Source organism: Canis lupus, chromosome 8 (genome assembly GCF_048164855.1).
Source record: "Canis lupus baileyi chromosome 8, mCanLup2.hap1, whole genome shotgun sequence".
Taxonomy (NCBI): Eukaryota; Metazoa; Chordata; class Mammalia; order Carnivora; family Canidae; genus Canis; species Canis lupus.
Window position 1 is genome coordinate 52666853 of NC_132845.1, and position 18499 is coordinate 52685351.

Genomic DNA, 18499 nt, shown 5'->3' on the forward strand with positions numbered 1-18499 from the left:
TGTTCTTACAACCGCCTTGGGAAAGAATTTGAAATGCCTGATGTCTAGACTAGATTATGCAGGGCAAAGTGAGATCAGAGGGCTGGGGAGGAGGCAGGTCTTCAAACTGGGATGAATTCTAGCACCAAATATATGATTCTTGAGATTCTTAGATGTGAATAGGGTTCATGTCTTCAACATCTTAACTAGTTTGTCCCTCCCTCCCCGCAAAATTCAGCTGTTTCCAATTACTCCCAGAATCAAAACCAAGATAATTTACATGACCTATACTCCTGCCAGCCTCATCAAGCTCATTACCATTCTTTCTTTGCTTTCTTCAACCATATTGGTCTTCTATTTACCCAAAGGGCTATCCTTCTTCCACCTCAGACCTTTGTTCATGCCATTCCTCTGCCTGCAGGGCCTTCCCTACTCCTCATTACTGCTCTCTGTTCTTCATCCAATCAACTCAGATTTATCCTTCAAAGTGATCTCAAGGGAAGGCTTCCCTAACTCTCCCCAGACTAGGTCAGATTGTGCTACCATAAATTTTCATAATGTTTGGTATTTTTCCTTGTATCACTTATTCAAGTTTATCATTTATATCTTACTTTTCTGGTTATTTGATTAATGGTGTCTCTACAACACTAGACAGAATGTCACAAGGGATTTTTCTTTCTTTATCACTGAGTTTCCACAGCCTGGTACGTTGTAGGTCCTCAATAAATATTTTGTGAAGGAATGGACCTAGCTCTGCTTCTTTTTGAAGGATGTAATAGAAATCTCAGAACATATGCTTTTCTCTACAACCATTGGTTCCTGCAATTTCTTGAATCCATGCACTTCTCTCCATCAGCACTGCTGCTACCCTCGCCCAAATAACATTCATCTTTTACCTTCATCACTGTAATGGCCTCACATAATTCTCTCTGCATCTCCTAGCCTTCTCCACCTCTTGATTCTACCAACAGGGTTCTATTTTCACCATACAAATTTGGCTTTCCATTTCTCTTAATACTCAAATCCTTAATATGTGTAGCTGTCTGGCTTTTGCCTGGCTCTCCAATTCCTACAATACTTCTCTCATCTCTATATCAGTCTCTGGAAAGGATTGAAGATTCCTTCCAAGGGAGCATAAAGGGGGTAGAGGCTGGGTGTGGAAAATGGGAAATGATGAAAAAGATGGAAATTAGAAATGGGCCAGATCAGGCATATGACATCTCATAAGTCATGTGAAGGATACTCATCTCTATTGTAAGAGCATGAGAGGATATATTGGCCCTTGAGGAGGAGACAGACACCTACTAAGGTAAACTGGAGGGAAGAGAGAGAGAGTGAGTAGAGCTCCAGATAGGTTTGTAGATATGGTGATAGAAAATGAGGGGCCCCTGTCTTAATGATATATGGGCTTGTACTCAGCTGATATTGGAAGTAGGAATATGGAGACAAAGAGACTCAGAGATTCAGAGAGTGAACACACTAAGAGAAATTTATATAGAGATGTCAGGACATTCCAGAGCTTATAAGAGGTTTGTGATTCCATGAGGCCACCCTGACTCATGGCGGTATTTTTTTCTCCAGCATTGGTCTGGAAGAAATAGAGATATTAAGTGGGTTGAACCAGGGTTGTGATTTTTGCCTCATAAATTCTATAGGGTGTAAAGAAGGTAGAAGGTGGATAAAAGAATAAAGAGATCTTTATCCCTTTAAGGGAATCATCGCTATGAACCATCAAATCCAACCAAATTCATGAGGAAAGGCAGTAAACAGATCATGAAATGGAATCAGGAAATTGGAGACCATGAGAAAGGTAAGGAATTATAGCAACATGGATACTAGAAATGGAAGTATAATAGGACGAGAAGCTTGAAATCAGGTTTTTGGAAGGGCTGCCATCTCTAGAGTGTGGCTACAGAGTAGATGTCTGGGATGGCACAGACACACCAATTATGAGAGAAAAGAGAGATCGGGATTTTGGATACTGGCATCTCTGGAAATGATAGCAGAGAAGGGAGAGAGGGAAGTCTGAAATAAGGAGCTTAAGTCCTCAGACAGTGAAAGGGACATGCCCAGGGGACAGCAGTGGAGGGTGGAAGCAGGCAATCTAAAGTCCAAATGCATGGGCTCTGGGGTTTTGAAGGTAGAAGGAGGAGAAATGGCATGGAGGAGATGAGGAGCCTCACCGCTTGGCCTGTGATTATTTGTGTCAGAGAAAAAATGGCTTTCATTTGAGAAGAAGTGTCTGTGCAGGAATTGACAGAAAGGTAATGGGAACCCTCAGAGGGAAGGTGACCAAACATTCTGGTTTTCTGGAAAGTTCCAATTTATTCCTTTTATTCCAGGATACTTTTAAAGAAATATTTAAAAGTATTCTGTACCTCTCAACTCCTGCATTACTCTCAATAGTGTTCCCATTTGAAAAATAAAAAAATATGGTCATCTATTTCAGCAGGGTGGCTGGGGGACATTTCAAGTGCTACATAAACATCAGAGATATGTGTTGTGTATGATCCTTTTACGGTCTCTCCTTCCTTTTAGCAAAACAGACTCCTTTCTAACATTTGAGGATAAATCCTAATTGCTTAATACATCCCCATCCTGTCTCCTCATCCAAAAAATCCATCTATCCTTAAATCTTTCCCATAAGAGTCTGAGAGGAAAAGGGTCACCTCACAGAGAATGTTGGCCGTGGGAGCTCCCTGCACTTCAGTTGGGAGTTCCTACAAAGGAAATGCCTTTCAAAAATAAAGAATTAATGTGGAATCATAGGGTCAGATAGGTCAAAGTTGAAAAGATTGAAGATGGAGAGATATAGTTATTTCCCAACAATGAACCATGAGATCCTGCTTCTCTCTATTCAGATGACCAAAGCCAGCAAATTATGAAATTTTGAGTAAACCTTGTCAAAGAACAAACTTACCTTGGCACTTCTATTCAGGAAGCTGCGGCCAAATTTCTTGAGATTTTCATAGGTTATCTCCTCAGAAGGCATTTTGTACCTCGCATCAGAACTTAAGTTTAAGATTTGGACACATGGGATATTAACCTCTGTGATCCTGAAATATTTGAAGATGTGTCCGTTTCTGGGTTCATCTGCATCCACAAGGATGAAAAGGATCTGCCAAATCAAATAAAACCTGAATCTTTCTGGGATTGGAGGTCATGAAAAGGGTAAAAATTGAAATTGGCTAAGGAATCCCTTACTAAGGGAGAGAAAATTGGGAAGCCTTGAGAGAGCACTAAGAGAGTATAAATAGTAGGATTTCTGGCTATTTCCACCTGAAAGACAGAACAAAGCTCCCTTCCAACTGGCAAGGGCAGCTCTGGGCTTCAGGGCTCAGACAGGCTTCTGGCCACCAGCCTGGTTTCACAGTCCTTATATAGGATACTACCCACACAATCATAGGAAGTCAGGAGGTCCTGAGCTTTCATCCAGGTCCTTGGGCAATACAGTAACTAACCCTCTCTGTGCTTTGGTTTCCTTACCTATAAAGTGGTGATTAAAAGAGTACCCACCTTATAGGGTTGTTGAGAGAATTAGATAGGACAATGTGTATAATAACCAAACTGTGGAAGGAGCCTCCATGTCCATCGAAAGATGAATAGATAAAGATGATGTGGTTTATGTATACAATGGAATATTACTCAGCCATTAGAAATGACAAATACCCACCACTTGCTTCAATGTGGATGGAACTGGAGGGTATTATGCTGAGTGAAATAAGTCAATCGGAGAAGGACAAACATTATATGTTCTCATTCATTTGGGGAATATAAATAATAGTGAAAGGGAATAGAGGGGAAGGGAGAAGAAATGGGTAGGAAACATCAGAAAGGGAGACAGAACATGGAAGACTCCTAACTCTGGGAAACAAACTAGGGGTGGTGGAAGGGGAGGAGGGCAGGGGGTGGGGGTGACTGGTTGGCAGACACTGAGGGGGGCACTTGATGGGATGAGCACTGGGTGTTATTCTGTATGTTGGCAAATTGAACACCAATAAAAAATAAATTTATTATTAAAAAATAATAATAATAAAATAAAATGTGACAGAAAAAAACTTAAAAAAAATAAAAAAGAAAATAATAAAAAAAGAAAAGGACAATGTGTATAAAGACTTGGTTCAATAACTGGGAGGTAAAAATGCTCAATACATGTCCACTCATTATTATTCTAGATTATTCTTCTGTCAAGGAAATTCATGACTTCATGCACTCATCATTCAACAAATATTCACGGAGTGCCTAATAGGTATTTTGCTAAGCATTAGGGTTATAAACAGCCCAAGGCAGACAAGATCTGTGTTTATGGCATTTATGTTCTAATGAAAAAGACAGACAACAAAGGAATAAACAAATTAACAAATTCAGATAGCAATGAGTGCCAGTTAGACAGTAAAACAGAGCACCATGATAGAGAATGACCATACAGGTGGAGTGAGGTCAGAGCTCAGTGTTAGGTAGGAAGGTCAGGAGGAGTATCTGAGAAGGTGACATTCTAACTGGAACCTGGGTGATGAGATAACAAGTCAGAGGAACATTGAATCAGGCACTGGAAACCACTGTTAGTGGAAAGGCCTGGGGTCAGGGAGCAGCTTAGAATGTTCTAGAATAGAAAGGAAAAGCCAGTGTGGCTTTGGCACTATGAGGGAAGAGAGTCACAGGAGACAAAGTTAGAGATGTATCAGAGATGAGATCAGAGCTCCAGTAAAGACACTGGCTTTTATCTGAATAAGATAGAAGGCTACTAAAGAATAGTGAGAACCAGAAAGTACCATGTTAATAATTTTTAAAAGATGACTCTGGTTGCAGAGAAGTAAATAGCAAGAGTGGAAGCAGGGACACCACAGCAAATGCTGATACGCTCAGGTCATTCATCCATCAAAGTATTAAGAGCCCTATTATGTGCCTGACACCCTTCTCTCTGCTGAGGAGTTGAAAACAAAGCAACAGATTAAAACCATCCTGGCATACTTTCAACAAATATTGACTAGCTGTGAACAAGATAAGATATGGGGGAATGACCTCTTATAATATCATCCATTTATTTTTGACTCTAAAATGGATCACTATCAGTAAAGGGCATTCAGGAAGCTAGATAGGTGGAGTGTAAAGGCCATTTAGAAACTTATCTCACAATATATGCCAACACAAACTTCACCTAGATTAAAGAGTTAAAAAAAATCTGGAAGAAATATGGCTACATATTGACTAGTATAACATAAGTACAGGGAAGCAATCAGATTGTGATCAGCTGAATTACTTCAAAAATTTATAATTGAATACACCAGGAAATATATTTACAAGAAGTATTTCTGTAATTGGAATAAACTTCCTGGAGAATAGTGTGGCAGGATGTAGCATGAACATTAAATATGTTCATGCCCTAATGGCTTTACTGTGTGTTTAATTATTTCATTTGAATTTTAGAGTAATTTTCCTCAAAAGGAAAATAATCTGCCATTACCATACTTTATTTTTTTTTAAGATTTATTTATTTTTGATAGACACAGAGAGACAGAGGCAGAGGCAGAGGCAGAGACACAGGCAGAGGGAGAAGCAGGCTCCATGCAGGGAGCCCGACGCGGGACTCGATCCCGGGACTCCAGGATCACGCCCTGGGCCAAAGGCAGGCGCCAAACCGCTGAGCCACCCAGGGATCCCCATTACCATACTTCTTATAAAAAATAAGAGATAAGTGAAGTAAATGGCCCCCATAGTTCAAGTGGTGGTACATATAGGTATAGTGCTTGAGAAAAACAGATTTGTTTCTAACAATGATAGCAATAATAATAATAGCACCATCACTGAACATTTGCTCATTGCTTTACCTGTGGCACCTCTAATTCTTTCATGCAGTTCTCCATTTTACATAAGGTGACTGAAACTAAGTGGCTAAGAAACTCATGACAAAATTGCTTCTAAGAGGAAGAGAATTTGAACCCAGGTCTGCAATGCTAAAGCTTTGAGTCTCAGCAGTCACTTATCAGACAATCTGTGCTGCTTCACACCTTCAGCCTGTTCCTAATCCCTGACCTCAGGCAGAAGTAATCTCTCCTCCCCCTCACTTCTAGGTCAAAGACCACCTGCACTCTCTTTTGCTAGAGCTTGGTTCATCGAAAAAGCAGCCAAACCATCATGTTCCCAAGTAGACTTTCATAAAGATGAGGGAAGAAGAAGCATAGGTATGGCAAGAAAGGAAGAGATACTGGGCAGGAAGAAGGTAGGAAGCTGGTTTAAGTAGGAAATAATATGTAATATCCATATGTAAATAAGGACAGTTGTATGCAGATGGTATGCAAATCACTCTTAAAATTTACAATAAGAAGGGCAGGCAAAGGGCATTAGTGTCTATGGGTCCTGGATACTCATCCAACAAGGGCAATAGTACTTTCCACAAACCTTGTTTGTAAATTCCTTTGATGCCAACTTATAATGCTTCATTATCATACCAAATGATTCTGAGCTTTTGGAGGCGAAGAGCAGCATGTGATTCAGGATATGCAATTCATAAATCAGGTCCTTGTTCTGAAATTACCAGGAAAACAGTTCATCCATGCACACAGCTGCCCCACCCACCCTTCTCCCAGGGACCCTTTGGCTTACTAACCTCAGTGTTGTATTCAATAACAAAATCTGTGAGGTGCTGTTTTATGACTTGATTGATGACTTGTTTGTTGGTAATGTCATTAATAAGCTCCTCGCGTTTCACAATTTTTCCCTTGGACAAAAAGAAGAAAGCATTGGAGGGCAGTAGCTTCCATAATGTAGACACTTAATAAATATAAATAGCATAATTTTTCCCATGGACAAAAGGAGAACACCATAATGACAAGTGTAATCCATAATCTAGGTATTTGGTAAATATGAACGGCCTGGCAGATTATTAACCTGTGAGTGGAATATGGGTCTGTGGCGGTTGTTAAAATTTCCAATCTACAAAGCAGGGAGTATAGTCAATGGTCAGTGAGTTGTTTCATTTTGAAATCCATCCAAATAGCTGTGCTAATGCTGAGCAGTTTCTTACCCACTGCTCCTAACCAATGACACTGTGTCAGGGATACTAAGGCAAGCTCATTTCTGGGAGATGCGGGACTTCTCTGGTAGGTGACATTGACCAGCTTTCTTAGAACTTCACTACAGTCAGGGGACCTTCCTTCTTTCCAAAGGGTCACACCAACATCATGGCCTGATGTGTCTCCTCCAGCTCCCTCCGTTTCCCTTCATAGGCATTTTCTCCAATATTTTGCATGCCTAATCCTGCTTGACGACTGCTTCTCAGAAGGACCAGGATTAACACAAGGAAAGAAATAATTCTCTGTGGCCCGAGATCAAAATCTTTGGGGGATGGAGAACAAAGACTTGGCTCTCTCTGGCTGATTTCTCCCAACTCTGTCTCTTCCCAACTCTTTGCCTTCACTGAGCCTACTCTCTAGTCCAAACCTCTTTCCTGAATTCCTACTAAAGCTACCTAATAATCTTCCAATTTCTCCCCTTGTTTTTCTCCCCTCACCTTTAGCCAGAGTGATGCTCTTAGAAAAACAACTCATGTCATTCTCTTTTTCAAATACGTCACAGCCCGTTGTCCTTTTTTTTTTTTTTTTTTACTGGAATTTGATTTGCCAACATATAGTATAACACCCAGTGCTCATCCCATCAAGTGCCCCCCTCAGTGCCCATCACCTAGTCACCCCATCCCCCCGCCCACCTCCCCTTCCATTACCCCTGAACAGAAATTTCACCAAAGAAGACATACACATGGCCAACAAGCACATGAGAACATGTTCCTCATCATTTGCCATCAAAACCACAATGAGGTACACCCCTGCTGTCTTTTGAACAAAGCTGAAACTCTTTTCTGGTCATGACAATAGTCTGATAATGCTAATCAGAATTATTGAGAGCTCATATTGTCCCAGCCATAATCCTAAATACATTATATGCAAGAATTCATTTAATCCTCATAACATCTCACTGAGCTATGAATCATTATTTCTCCCATTGTACAGTTGAGAACATATGGTGAAAAGTGAAGTGACTTGCCCAAGGTTGCTTACCTAGTGATCCCAACCAGCAGTCTGACTCTAGAGCTCATGCTTTTATCCATTAAAATAGACTGACTCTGTCCTAAGTGCATTTTTCAAATTTGATCTTTGGCTTTTGATATTGTGCTGAGGTTTATTCTGTGGAATTTTAAAAATTTTATGTGGTCCAAACTTATCAGTATTTCTTTTCATAGTTTCTGGGGTTTCTATCATGCTTTATAAAAGGGCTTTCCAACTCCAAGTTTAGAAAGCAACCCCCCGCCCCGCCATGGCATCTTCTAGTCTTTCCATGGTTTCTTTGTTATATTTTTAAATCAGAAATCAATCTGCAATTTAATTCAGTGGAAGGAGGATATATAGATTTAGCTTTATTTTTTTTTCTAAATGGCTACCCAATTCTCTCAACTCTAGTCATTAAATAATATATTTTCCCTATTGATCTAAAATATCTTTATCATATACTAGATTTCCATATATATTTGGATCTATTTTTGGATTCTGTTTTCTCATTCAAAGACACAAATCAAGTTATTTTATTCTCCAACTTAAAACCTTGTAATAACTTTTAAGAGCCCAAATGAAAATGTAGTGACTCACAGTCTTAAGCAGATCAGTTTACCTATCTCCTATGTGGCTTTGGGCAAGTAACCCAATCTAAGCCATATCTATAAATAACATGATTATTTTAAGGATTTGGCTTTCTGTGGGGAGGGAGTAAGGCATGTTCCAGGAACCAGACTACAGTGTCTAGAGTAACACAGTTCAATAAACTTTCTGTGATGACAGAAATGCTCTGTATATCTATGTTGTCCAATAGATGCCACTATCCACATGTAGCTATTTTGATAGAGGAACTAAAATATTAATTAATTTTAATGTAAATAGTCACATGGGACTAGCAGCTGCCATATCAGACAGCTCAGATGATCTAATCTCAGATCAGGGAGGGAAAAGAGGAAGATGTGTAAAGAGGCTAGACTATGGAAAGCCTTGTGGGCCTTATTAGGGACTTGAGTCTTTATCCTAAGAATAATAGGAAGCCTTAAAGTGCTTTTGGTGGGAAGCAGGCAGGTGGCCATCACACTGAGTTATGGAAAGATTACTCTTCAGAGGATAAAAGAGAATGTGGCAGGCCAGTGGGGTGGATATTGCATTAGGCTATGGGATATGATGGTCACTTGACTTAGGACGGTAGCAATAGAGAGAAATAGATAAACTCAAGGGATATTTTTTTTAATAAAAAGTTTATTTTTTATTGGTGTTCAATTTGCCAACATACAGAATAACACCCAGTGCTCATCCCGTCAAGTGCCCCCCTCAGTGCTCAAGGGATATTTTGAACTTAAAATTGGTCGGTTTGGGGTGATGGACTGGTTATGAAGAGTGGAGAAGAGGGAAGGGTTAGAATAATGCCTGGGTATTACAGCTTTGCTCAGATGGGAGATTGGAGAAATGGTGATGCAATTCATTGAGAGAGGAAAAAAAAAACACTGAAAGAGGATTTGGAGGGGAGATTATGAAGTTAGGCTTGGTCATGTTGAGAAATCTGGTGTTGGATATGAAAGTCTGGAGATAGAGAAGTCTGGCTGGAAATGGAGATTTGTAAGTCATGGGTGTATGGGTGGCAATTGCTGATGGAGGGTGGGTGGGAGAGCATGGACTACAAGAAAACACAGGGCAAAGGACTGAGCCTTCATGAATGACATTTACTGGTTAAAAAAAGGAGGAGGAACTTACAATGGAAGATGTCTAGAAAGGCCAGAGAAACTCTGGGAGACTGTGATCTCACAAAAGCTGCCTAGTCCAATGCCACTTAGCTCACAAGTGGCAGAACCAGAATTTGTACTCAAAGCCTATAGATACATTCATAGTCCACTATTTTGAGCTGGAGACCCTTAACTAGCAAAAGAATGCAAGTCTTACCTTTTTGAATACCAGAAGACTGTCAAGGGTGACATGGAAACGCCCAATGGCATTGCTAATTGATATTACTCCAAATGTTAGTTCTGGGAAGTCTTTGATCATATCAAAGAACAACTCTGCCACTTCTTCCTCTAAATCCTGTTTGGGAAAGGATGGTTGGTGAGGCTTTGGTAGAAAGCAAAACATCTGGCTTATTTAAGGTCAAGGTGGAAATGGTGACCAATTCATCTCCTCACCTTTCCAAGTTCTGGGGTTTTCTTGGGTTCCCTAAGTCCCCTTTCATGAATGTTTCATACTCAGGATACTTCTATGGCTATGACTAAGGCCAAAATAGGCAAATCCACAGAAATTAATGAAAAGAACGGAGAAGTTCAACTTTTTCCAAGTTCTTGGAGTGAGGCTGTTCTAACACACAGGTTGAAACTTTTAAGCATTTTATTCCTTTAATTGCTTTCAGAGGCGGCAAATGATTTGACCACATAGATCACCAAATATAAACTTGAAATCAAGATATGGCTGTAGTCACAACCTTCATTCTAGAACTTCAAGAAAATCAGGGCTAGAAACACTGTCAAAAAGTGAGATGAGACAGAAAGGTACATACTCTCCCCAAGTAAAAATATAATGCCAAAGTTCTGACTTCCACTGGGGGGAAGGGAGGAGCAATCCAAGTTCCAGGAAATGAGTAAAGACATATAAGAAACTCATTCTCCACAAGGAAAAGCAATTTGCAAATTATTCGTTATCCAGTGATATTCTAAATAGACCTCCACAAGATCAGTTATGATATCAAAACCATTTTTAAAAATGTTAATCTCCCCTCTCTCTGCATTCCTATCCACCTTTCTGGTCATCCTCTGTTCTTTCCTTCTTCATTTTAACACTGCAGTTACCCAGAAAACCAGCTCATTGGAAAAGGAAGAATGGGTATGGCATTAATCCAAATGAAAGACCTCTCCCCACCCTCATCCCCTCCCAGACACAGGAATCCTCACCAATTGAAAAGCCGCCTCCCACCCCTTGACCCCAGTACCTGGAAGAAGCCAACAATGACCAAGGGCCTAGATTTCACAAACTCTAACACTTGCTGGGTGTTATTGAACAAAAATGCTTTCTGGCTAATTTGTCTTCTCAACCAAACGACCAAGGCAGCAGATTCAACCACTCCTAGAGAGAGAGAGAGAGAGAGAGAGAGATAGAGAGCGTGAAATGGATCCCATAGCACTTTCCTCCTGAACTGGAGCAAGGCCTATTTTCTTCAAGTTCAATGAACAGAAATATCTGGTCTTGAGCTCCCACCCACTGAAGGCCAAGGTCAGTCCTTTCACTCCTTCCAGCCTCAGCCTCAAAGCATGAACATTTATAGCAGCAGTTAAACTTCATGGAGCACTTTCTAAGGACAAGGCACTGAGCTGAGCAATTTGCATGTATTACATCCCCACAACCACCCTACCCTATGGGATAGATATTCTTCCTCTCCCCGTTTTAAAGATGAGGAAATTGAGGTTAGACATGCCAGTGGCTACCTATTACTAGTGAACCTGAGAATCAAACCCAGGAGGAAGCATGCCCAGTCTTCTTTTCTTACCTACCTTCCAAAGTGACAAGAAAATTAATTTACTTTAAAAAAAATGTAAATGAATGAAATGTAATAAAAATACCAGTTAGCTCTATGACTCTGGGAAAACTCCATTATTGTCTGTGCTTCCACTTCCTTAGCGGAAGCACAGATGTCCCCTAAGGTCATAGAGCCTGACTTCTATTTCTCAGCTATCATAGAGGGGGTTGCCAAGCACACAAAAATCTTAGCTTCTAAAATTGAGACACATATACCATATCTGGGGAGATGAAACATTGTGCTAGAAAGTACGTTAGGCTACAGGTGGACATGCGTTTTTTAGGATCATCAATTCTACATGATAGTAGATAATATAGAGTATTATTTTCTATCAAAGACTGCTATAAAATGGAACATTTAAACTGAGTTTTTGAGATAATGCAATGTTTGCTGTGAGTAGCTTTGGACTATTATCTATAGGCCTTTATTCTTTTACTCACCATTCATTCCTTCACTCATTCATTCATTTGACAAATATGTGCTGAGTACCTATTATTGTGTTGTGCTTGGTCCCAGGGATATAATGGTGAGCAGAAACAAACACATTCACTGCTTTGCAGCTCTCATTCTGTTGAGTAGGACAATTGTCAAATAATTACACAAGTATATAATCAGAGCCTAAGTAGGTATTCACAAACAAAGTTCTATGAGCCTGTAGCAAGGATACATGTCCTAGACTGTGAAGTCAAGGGGGGCTTCCCAGAGGAGATCACTTATGAACTGAAAACTGAAGGACACATTAGGAGTTAATAAGGAAGTAGGAACAAGAAGAACAGAACTGGACAAGGAAGGAGAGGGAAAAGCTTTTGGGCAGAGCAAGCAGCCTGTGCAGGACAAATTGCAACATGGGGCTTGATGAATGCATGTTGAATTGGTAAATCGACTGGAAAGGACTCTATTTTCAGCATCTTTGCTTACATTTCCTGAGAACATAAGGCCATTTTAAAAACTTACAAGGACATATATTTCCATGCAGAAAGGTGTACAAATTATAATGTATAGTTTGATGAATTTTTACAAAATGAACACACCTGAATACCACTCAGATCAAGAGATAGACCATTACCAGGCCCTCCAAAGACCACTTGTGCCTTCTCCCAGCCCCTAACCCACCCCTACCTGAGGGTAACTGCTACTCTAATAGCATGAGTTAGTCTGCCTACTCTTGAACTTCACACAAATGGAATCACACAGTGCCTGTTTTGGAATCTGGCTTTGTTACCTGAGATTCATCCATATTGTTGCATGTTCTGTGTAGCATTCTGTTGCGTGAATGTTCTATAATTTATTTATCCATCCTCTATTGGTGCACATTTGGGTTGTTTCCAGTTTGGGACTATTAAGAATTAATTTTCGTGCATGTCTCTGGGGGCACGTTGCATGCACTTCTGTTGAGTACATGCCCAGGAGTAGAACTTCTGGTCATAGGGGATGCCGTGTTCAGCATTAGCAGATACCGATTAGGCCATTTTAAAAGCCACAGTGAGTCAGGCCAATAGAAGTTCATAGAAGGACGATGTGCTGGCCTCAAGGGACAGAGAAGGGTTGTGGGGGACACTCCGTGCCACCCTCAGACCACAGCACTCCACCCTGCTGCAGTGCCCCTCTCTCTCCTGGATTCAGCCCCAAAGCTGAATTTCTATTTTCAACATTCCAAGCCATCTTTCAGGAACAGGCACATATCATGGAAAGTTTCCCTTATAAGCATTTGTCTGAAAAAAATTATGTTTTAAGTGCTCTGGAAGGGACAGGTTTCAAAGTTGTGAGGATACTGAAAAAAGGTGAGCAAAAACCCTCCAAATGCATTTGATTTTCAGGTCATCAGAACCATCGCTCCTATCTCATTTTGTGCCACTGTCTCCTGTGGTCCACACGGCATTCGTACCCTATCCTCCAGCACACCAGACTTTGCCATCTGCCAGTCCCTCTGCCTGGGCCGCTTTCTCCTCAGCAGTCAGGGTAACTCTTCTGGCTTATTTAGTTTGAGGTTTGGGTGTTTCTTACCACCCCCAACCCCATCAATCATATCATTCTCTAGTTTATGACCTGTTGCATTTAATTCATCGAGTCAGTCTTTTTCTGAAATTGTGATTTTTGGTTAGCTTGCTCACTAGCTCCTGTAATGTCTGGCTCGTACTAGGTGCTCAGGAAATAATTATAGGATGAATAAATGAGGTGAATAAATCATAACATAAGCTGGCTTGAAGGAACTTGATCTTGAGCCATCTTCTCTGGGATATCTGAGCTCTGTTTGCCCCTCTGAACCCATGGGACCAAGGTAGGTTTGAATCTGGCAAATAGTTTGTTTACTTGCAGATCAGTCACTGCCTCTATTGGGCAGGTGTCTCCCTGGCACTTGGCTCTGAACCAGAGGACATGGTAATAACTGAGGTGTGAACACTATGTCAATGATTGACTGGGGCTGTGGCCCCACTGCATATTTCCAGACACAAGCTGTGAATGCATCATTAACTGAGGCCCTGAAGCTAAACTGAGTTCCCCTCCCTCCAGGGAATCTCCCACCATCAATCCTTGGGAGACTAGAGGAGAACCAGAACTATGGCTTTGACCCAGCAAGGACTAAGCCCCACATGTCTCCTGGAAAAATTTTCAGAAAAGCTCGTACAGGAGACTAGTAAAGCTCTGTTGCCCCTCTTAGCTCAGGGAAGCCCTGTCAAGTTGGCAGAACTCTTTAGGAAATGAGAAATTGGAAGACTGGCTCAAATTCTTTTTTTCTTTTTTTCAAGATTATTTATTTATTTATTCATGAGAGACACAGAGAGAGAGAGGCAGAGACACAGGCAGAGGAAGAAGCAGGCTCCATGCAGAGAGCCTGATATGGGAATCGATCCCGGGTCTCTAGGATCAGGCCCTGGGCTGAAGGCAGGTGCTAAATCGCTGAGCCACCTGGGCTGCCATGGCTCAAATTCTTATAACTAGTGTTTGTTCTAAATCCAGGCCCTGGCTCCCTCCCAGCATCCCACTGCCTCTTTCCCTGGTTGGGGATAATACTGAAGACAAAGAGGGATGAGCAAGATAGAAATATGGGCTGACTCCTTACCCCAAGACTGCCTGCAGTGAGCCCTTGCAATTCTATCCCACTCAAACTCAAAAACTACTCAGGAAGTGTTCCAGGCACTGCACAAGGGTCTGGAAACTAACAGTTTGATAACAATAAGAACCACATCTGCCATTTACTTTGAGTGCAGCACAACGTAGAGCAGAGATTGGTCAATGACAGCCCAAGGCATTTAAAAAAAAAAAAAAAAAAGGGATCCCTGGGTGGCGCAGCGGTTTGGCGCCTGCCTTTGGCCCAGGGCGCGATCCTGGAGACCCGGGATCGAATCCCACATCGGGCTTCTGGTGCATGGAGCCTGCTTCTCCCTCTGCCTGTGTCTCTGCCTCTCTCTCTTTCTCTCTCTGTGACTATCATAAATAAATAAACATTTAAAAAAAAAAAATGACAGCCCAAGGGCCAAATCTGACCTGTAGTTGACTTTATAAATAAAGTTTTATTGGAACCCAGTCACACCCATTTGTTTACGTAGGACTGCTTTTCTGTTGCATCAGCAGAGTTTAGTAGCTGCTAAAAGAGATAGTCTGGCTTGAAAGGCCTAAAATATTATCTGGTCCTTTGCAGAAAACATTTGTGGGCTGCAATGCTTATTAGCTGGGGATCCTGGAGGAAGTTGTTCTACTTCTCTATGCCTCCAATTCCCGATCTGTAAAAGTACCTGCTACACTGAGTAGTTGTGACATAGGTAAAAGGGGCCAGAATAGTGCTAGAGCACAGTAAAGGGTTCAGATATGTGTCGGGGCTTGTCCCTTACAAATTTGTTTCACCTAATCTGTGACCCTAGGAGGTAGATACTGCCACCATCCCCATTTTACAGACGAGGAAAATACAATGTGACAAGAGGGAGGAACTGTTCTTCAGGCACACGGCAAGGATTTAAAGCCAGCTGGGGTCTGCCAGTTGTGGCAACCTCTTTAGAGCACCCAGGAAAAGAAATGAGATCAACTCTTGCCCTTGTGCTCTTTCTAGACATTGAAGAACAGATATGGTTCTGTGAAATGAGGGCCTTGAGGTGGAAGCACAGGTGCTTTGGGACTCCAGAGGAGGGCAGGCACCCTGATCTGGGCAGTCAAAGGAGACTTCTTAGGGGAGGCAGTGTTGCAGCTTCTTGCATGAATAGAGGAGGTCCCAGGCACCAGCTCCTACCTAAAGGGGCTCAGACAGTCTGGAAGTTGCCACATTGTCACCTTTATTCAAGAGGAGCCCGACCTCACCTCGGAGGGGCCCCCCTCTTCACTACTGTCAACCCCCCTCCCCCATTGTCCCACAAACCTCCAGGGAGCCATTGCACTGCCTGGTCTTGTTTGTAATCCACCCTGAGGCTGGCTGGCGCTTTTCGCTGGCAAGTCTGGCCTGTGTCTCATGCCCCCTTGTGTCCGCTCAGGGAACTGCAAGGCATCCTGTGGCACCTGCAGATGGTGGCACTCTTGGTTTCTGCAACAGGCTTATTTCAGACTTGCTAAATGTCAGACCCTGCAAAAAACTATCTCAGTTTCCTGATTCAATCATTCACACATGTATTAGGAACTTTCTACTAGCATAGTACAGGCTGTGCTGGGCACATTGGCATTTGTCAGTTTCATTTTATCCATCCATCAATTTTGTACACATTTATGCATTTATGTATTTAGCATTTTTAAAAACTAGGACTACCATGTGCCGCACTGAGTCACATAATTCTTCAAGCATCCTTGACACCAAGGTAGGGCTTGAGGCATGGTAGTTTCTCAATAAAAGAGTGTTGAATAAATGAATGAACAAGTTAACGAATGAAGTGGATGATAGAAGCTAAAGTGTTTGGTAGTCACCCTGTCCCAAATCTGTCTTGTTTCATCATCTCCTACTCTCTCCTTTCTTGGCCTAGGACCCTGCTAAAATCATTCTAAAGTAGAAGATTGGGGTGGGAGATGGGATGTGGGGTTAGGAACTCACTCTCTGGTCTCTGGCAGCTTACGAACCATGCATCTCACTATCTCCCACCTCATGGTGCTTCTACGGCTCATCAACTAAGATGCAAGCTGTGGTGGAGGCAGCTATGTATTCACTAAATTTTTCCTTATGGACACAGATCAGGGCCATATTGCTCAGCCATTCAGTTGAGTGGGTCCACTTAGAATTTTGGTCAATGGAAAGAGATGTGAGGTTTGCCACTCCCAAGCCTGGGTCATGAACATCAGTGGCAACCCTCTGCCTTCCTGCCCCAGCTACTGGCTAGATACAGAAAATGGCAGGGAGCTCAGAAGCCCTAAGGGAAGTCAAAGCTGCAAGCTGGAAGGAACCTGGGTCCTTGATATTATGCCACTGAAATGCTGGTGTTTGTGTTTCCATAGCTAGCACTACCTTGATTGACACACAAGCATTAATTACCTTTGCAACTGATGGGTTCCGACCTGTTGCCTTCAAAGAACAGCTTCAACTCTGGGGCCTTCTTAACATCAAACTCCTTCTGAAGTTCCTTCTCGACTGTAATGTCCACTTTGCCAAAGCCGAGCCCATTCTTGCCTTTGCCCATGACTTCCACGGCTTTGCCCAACTCCTTAGCCAGGTTCCTGGATTGTTTGGAGGATGGGTTGTCTGAAAGAGTCAGTATAAATCAGAACTTGCTAGAGCCTCTCCCACTCCCCATCTCCCAAGGAGGAGGCTGGGTTTCTCCCACTTAGCTCCTGGGCCTTCCTCAGGCCCTGCTACAGTAGGTAATTTTTCAGCAATGTGACAGGATGCAAGGCACATATTTCATGAAATTGGCCATTTTGGAGGCACTTCAGGGAACTCTGGGCTCAGCAACACTGGAAGTAATACAACTTTGGGGAACTCGTTCCAAATCTGCGAGTCTCACTTTCTTCATGGGTAAAATGAGAAAAATTTTATCAACTACCCCATAGAGTTCTCAGCCAAGTAAGACGTACTTAACAATCAGTTATACAGTGCTTATCAATTTCTAAGAGCTTTCCGTGCATTGAGCCATCTAATCTTCTCAGCATTCCTATAGGGTAGGTGTGGTTATTATCTCAATTCCATAGATGAGAAAACTGATGGGAAGTAAAATGTCCTACTTGCCCAGGGCTATGTGGCAGTGAGACATATAGCCAGGATCTGGAAGTACTCAATCGCCTCTCTAACCAACACTGGGTGTGTCAAACCCTCAGCATAGTGCCTGGCACATGATAAGGGCCGCTGTTATTATTATTATTGTACAATTTCTGTGGTCAGAAGTTAGAGGAGAAAAGAATGAGGGAGCATGCGTGCCATCTGGTGGAAAGTCCTGGAGTTACAGGCCACATTGAGCCCTTCCAATTGCCCTGTGGTTGCTTGTAATACATCAGGGACTCTTAGTCTCAAATAAGGAAGTCAGGTGTGAGAAGAGGTTACAATGCTCCCCCACCTTCTCAGAGTCTTCCTCTTGGGGTAAGTGGTGTCTAAGAGACCTCACACTCTGGATTAGGATTCCTTGGCCCCTCCTATTCCTGGGCTGCAGGGTGGGGGTTAGGAGTAGGGAGCCTCTTTCTGGAAAACCTTAGGGAGCTGGCATGGAATTCTGGCCCCAAGCAGGCCTTCCTGGCCTAAATGAGAGAGCACTAAAAGGTGCTTACGTTTGCCTTCCTTTCTCCTGATAACCCTGAGAGATTGCAGGACCCTCCCTGCCTTGATGTCTGCGGCAGGTGGACTGAGCCAGGGCAAGGGGTCATTGATTCCCTCTCAAGCCAGAATGCATTGTGTCAGTCCCCACCCTTCTCCTCTGTCCATCTGGAGCACACTTGGAGAAAGTGCAAATCACCTCCACTGCCTGGGCAACTTCCAAGTCCAACAGAGAGGGCTTTTGTAAAGCAAAACCCAGAGAGCCAGCTCCAGGACAACTGGCAC

The 18499-nt window shown here is 42.3% G+C and overlaps 1 protein-coding gene across 5 annotated transcripts in view; it reads right to left on the reverse strand.

Annotated features, from left to right (window-relative positions):
• The window catches only part of PDILT (protein disulfide isomerase like, testis expressed), a 42684-nt gene that overhangs the window by 5750 nt on the left and 18435 nt on the right, over nt 1-18499 (reverse strand). For all 5 annotated transcript variants that reach the window (XM_072835995.1, XM_072835994.1, XM_072835996.1 and 2 more), the window contains 6 exons: nt 17006-17212; nt 10978-11111; nt 9945-10082; nt 6587-6697; nt 6379-6504; nt 2900-3097 (listed from right to left, as the gene is read on the reverse strand). In XM_072835995.1, the coding sequence (XP_072692096.1) occupies nt 2900-3097; nt 6379-6504; nt 6587-6697; nt 9945-10082; nt 10978-11111; nt 17006-17212 (914 nt within the window). The remainder of the gene's footprint in view (nt 1-2899; nt 3098-6378; nt 6505-6586; nt 6698-9944; nt 10083-10977; nt 11112-17005; nt 17213-18499) is intronic.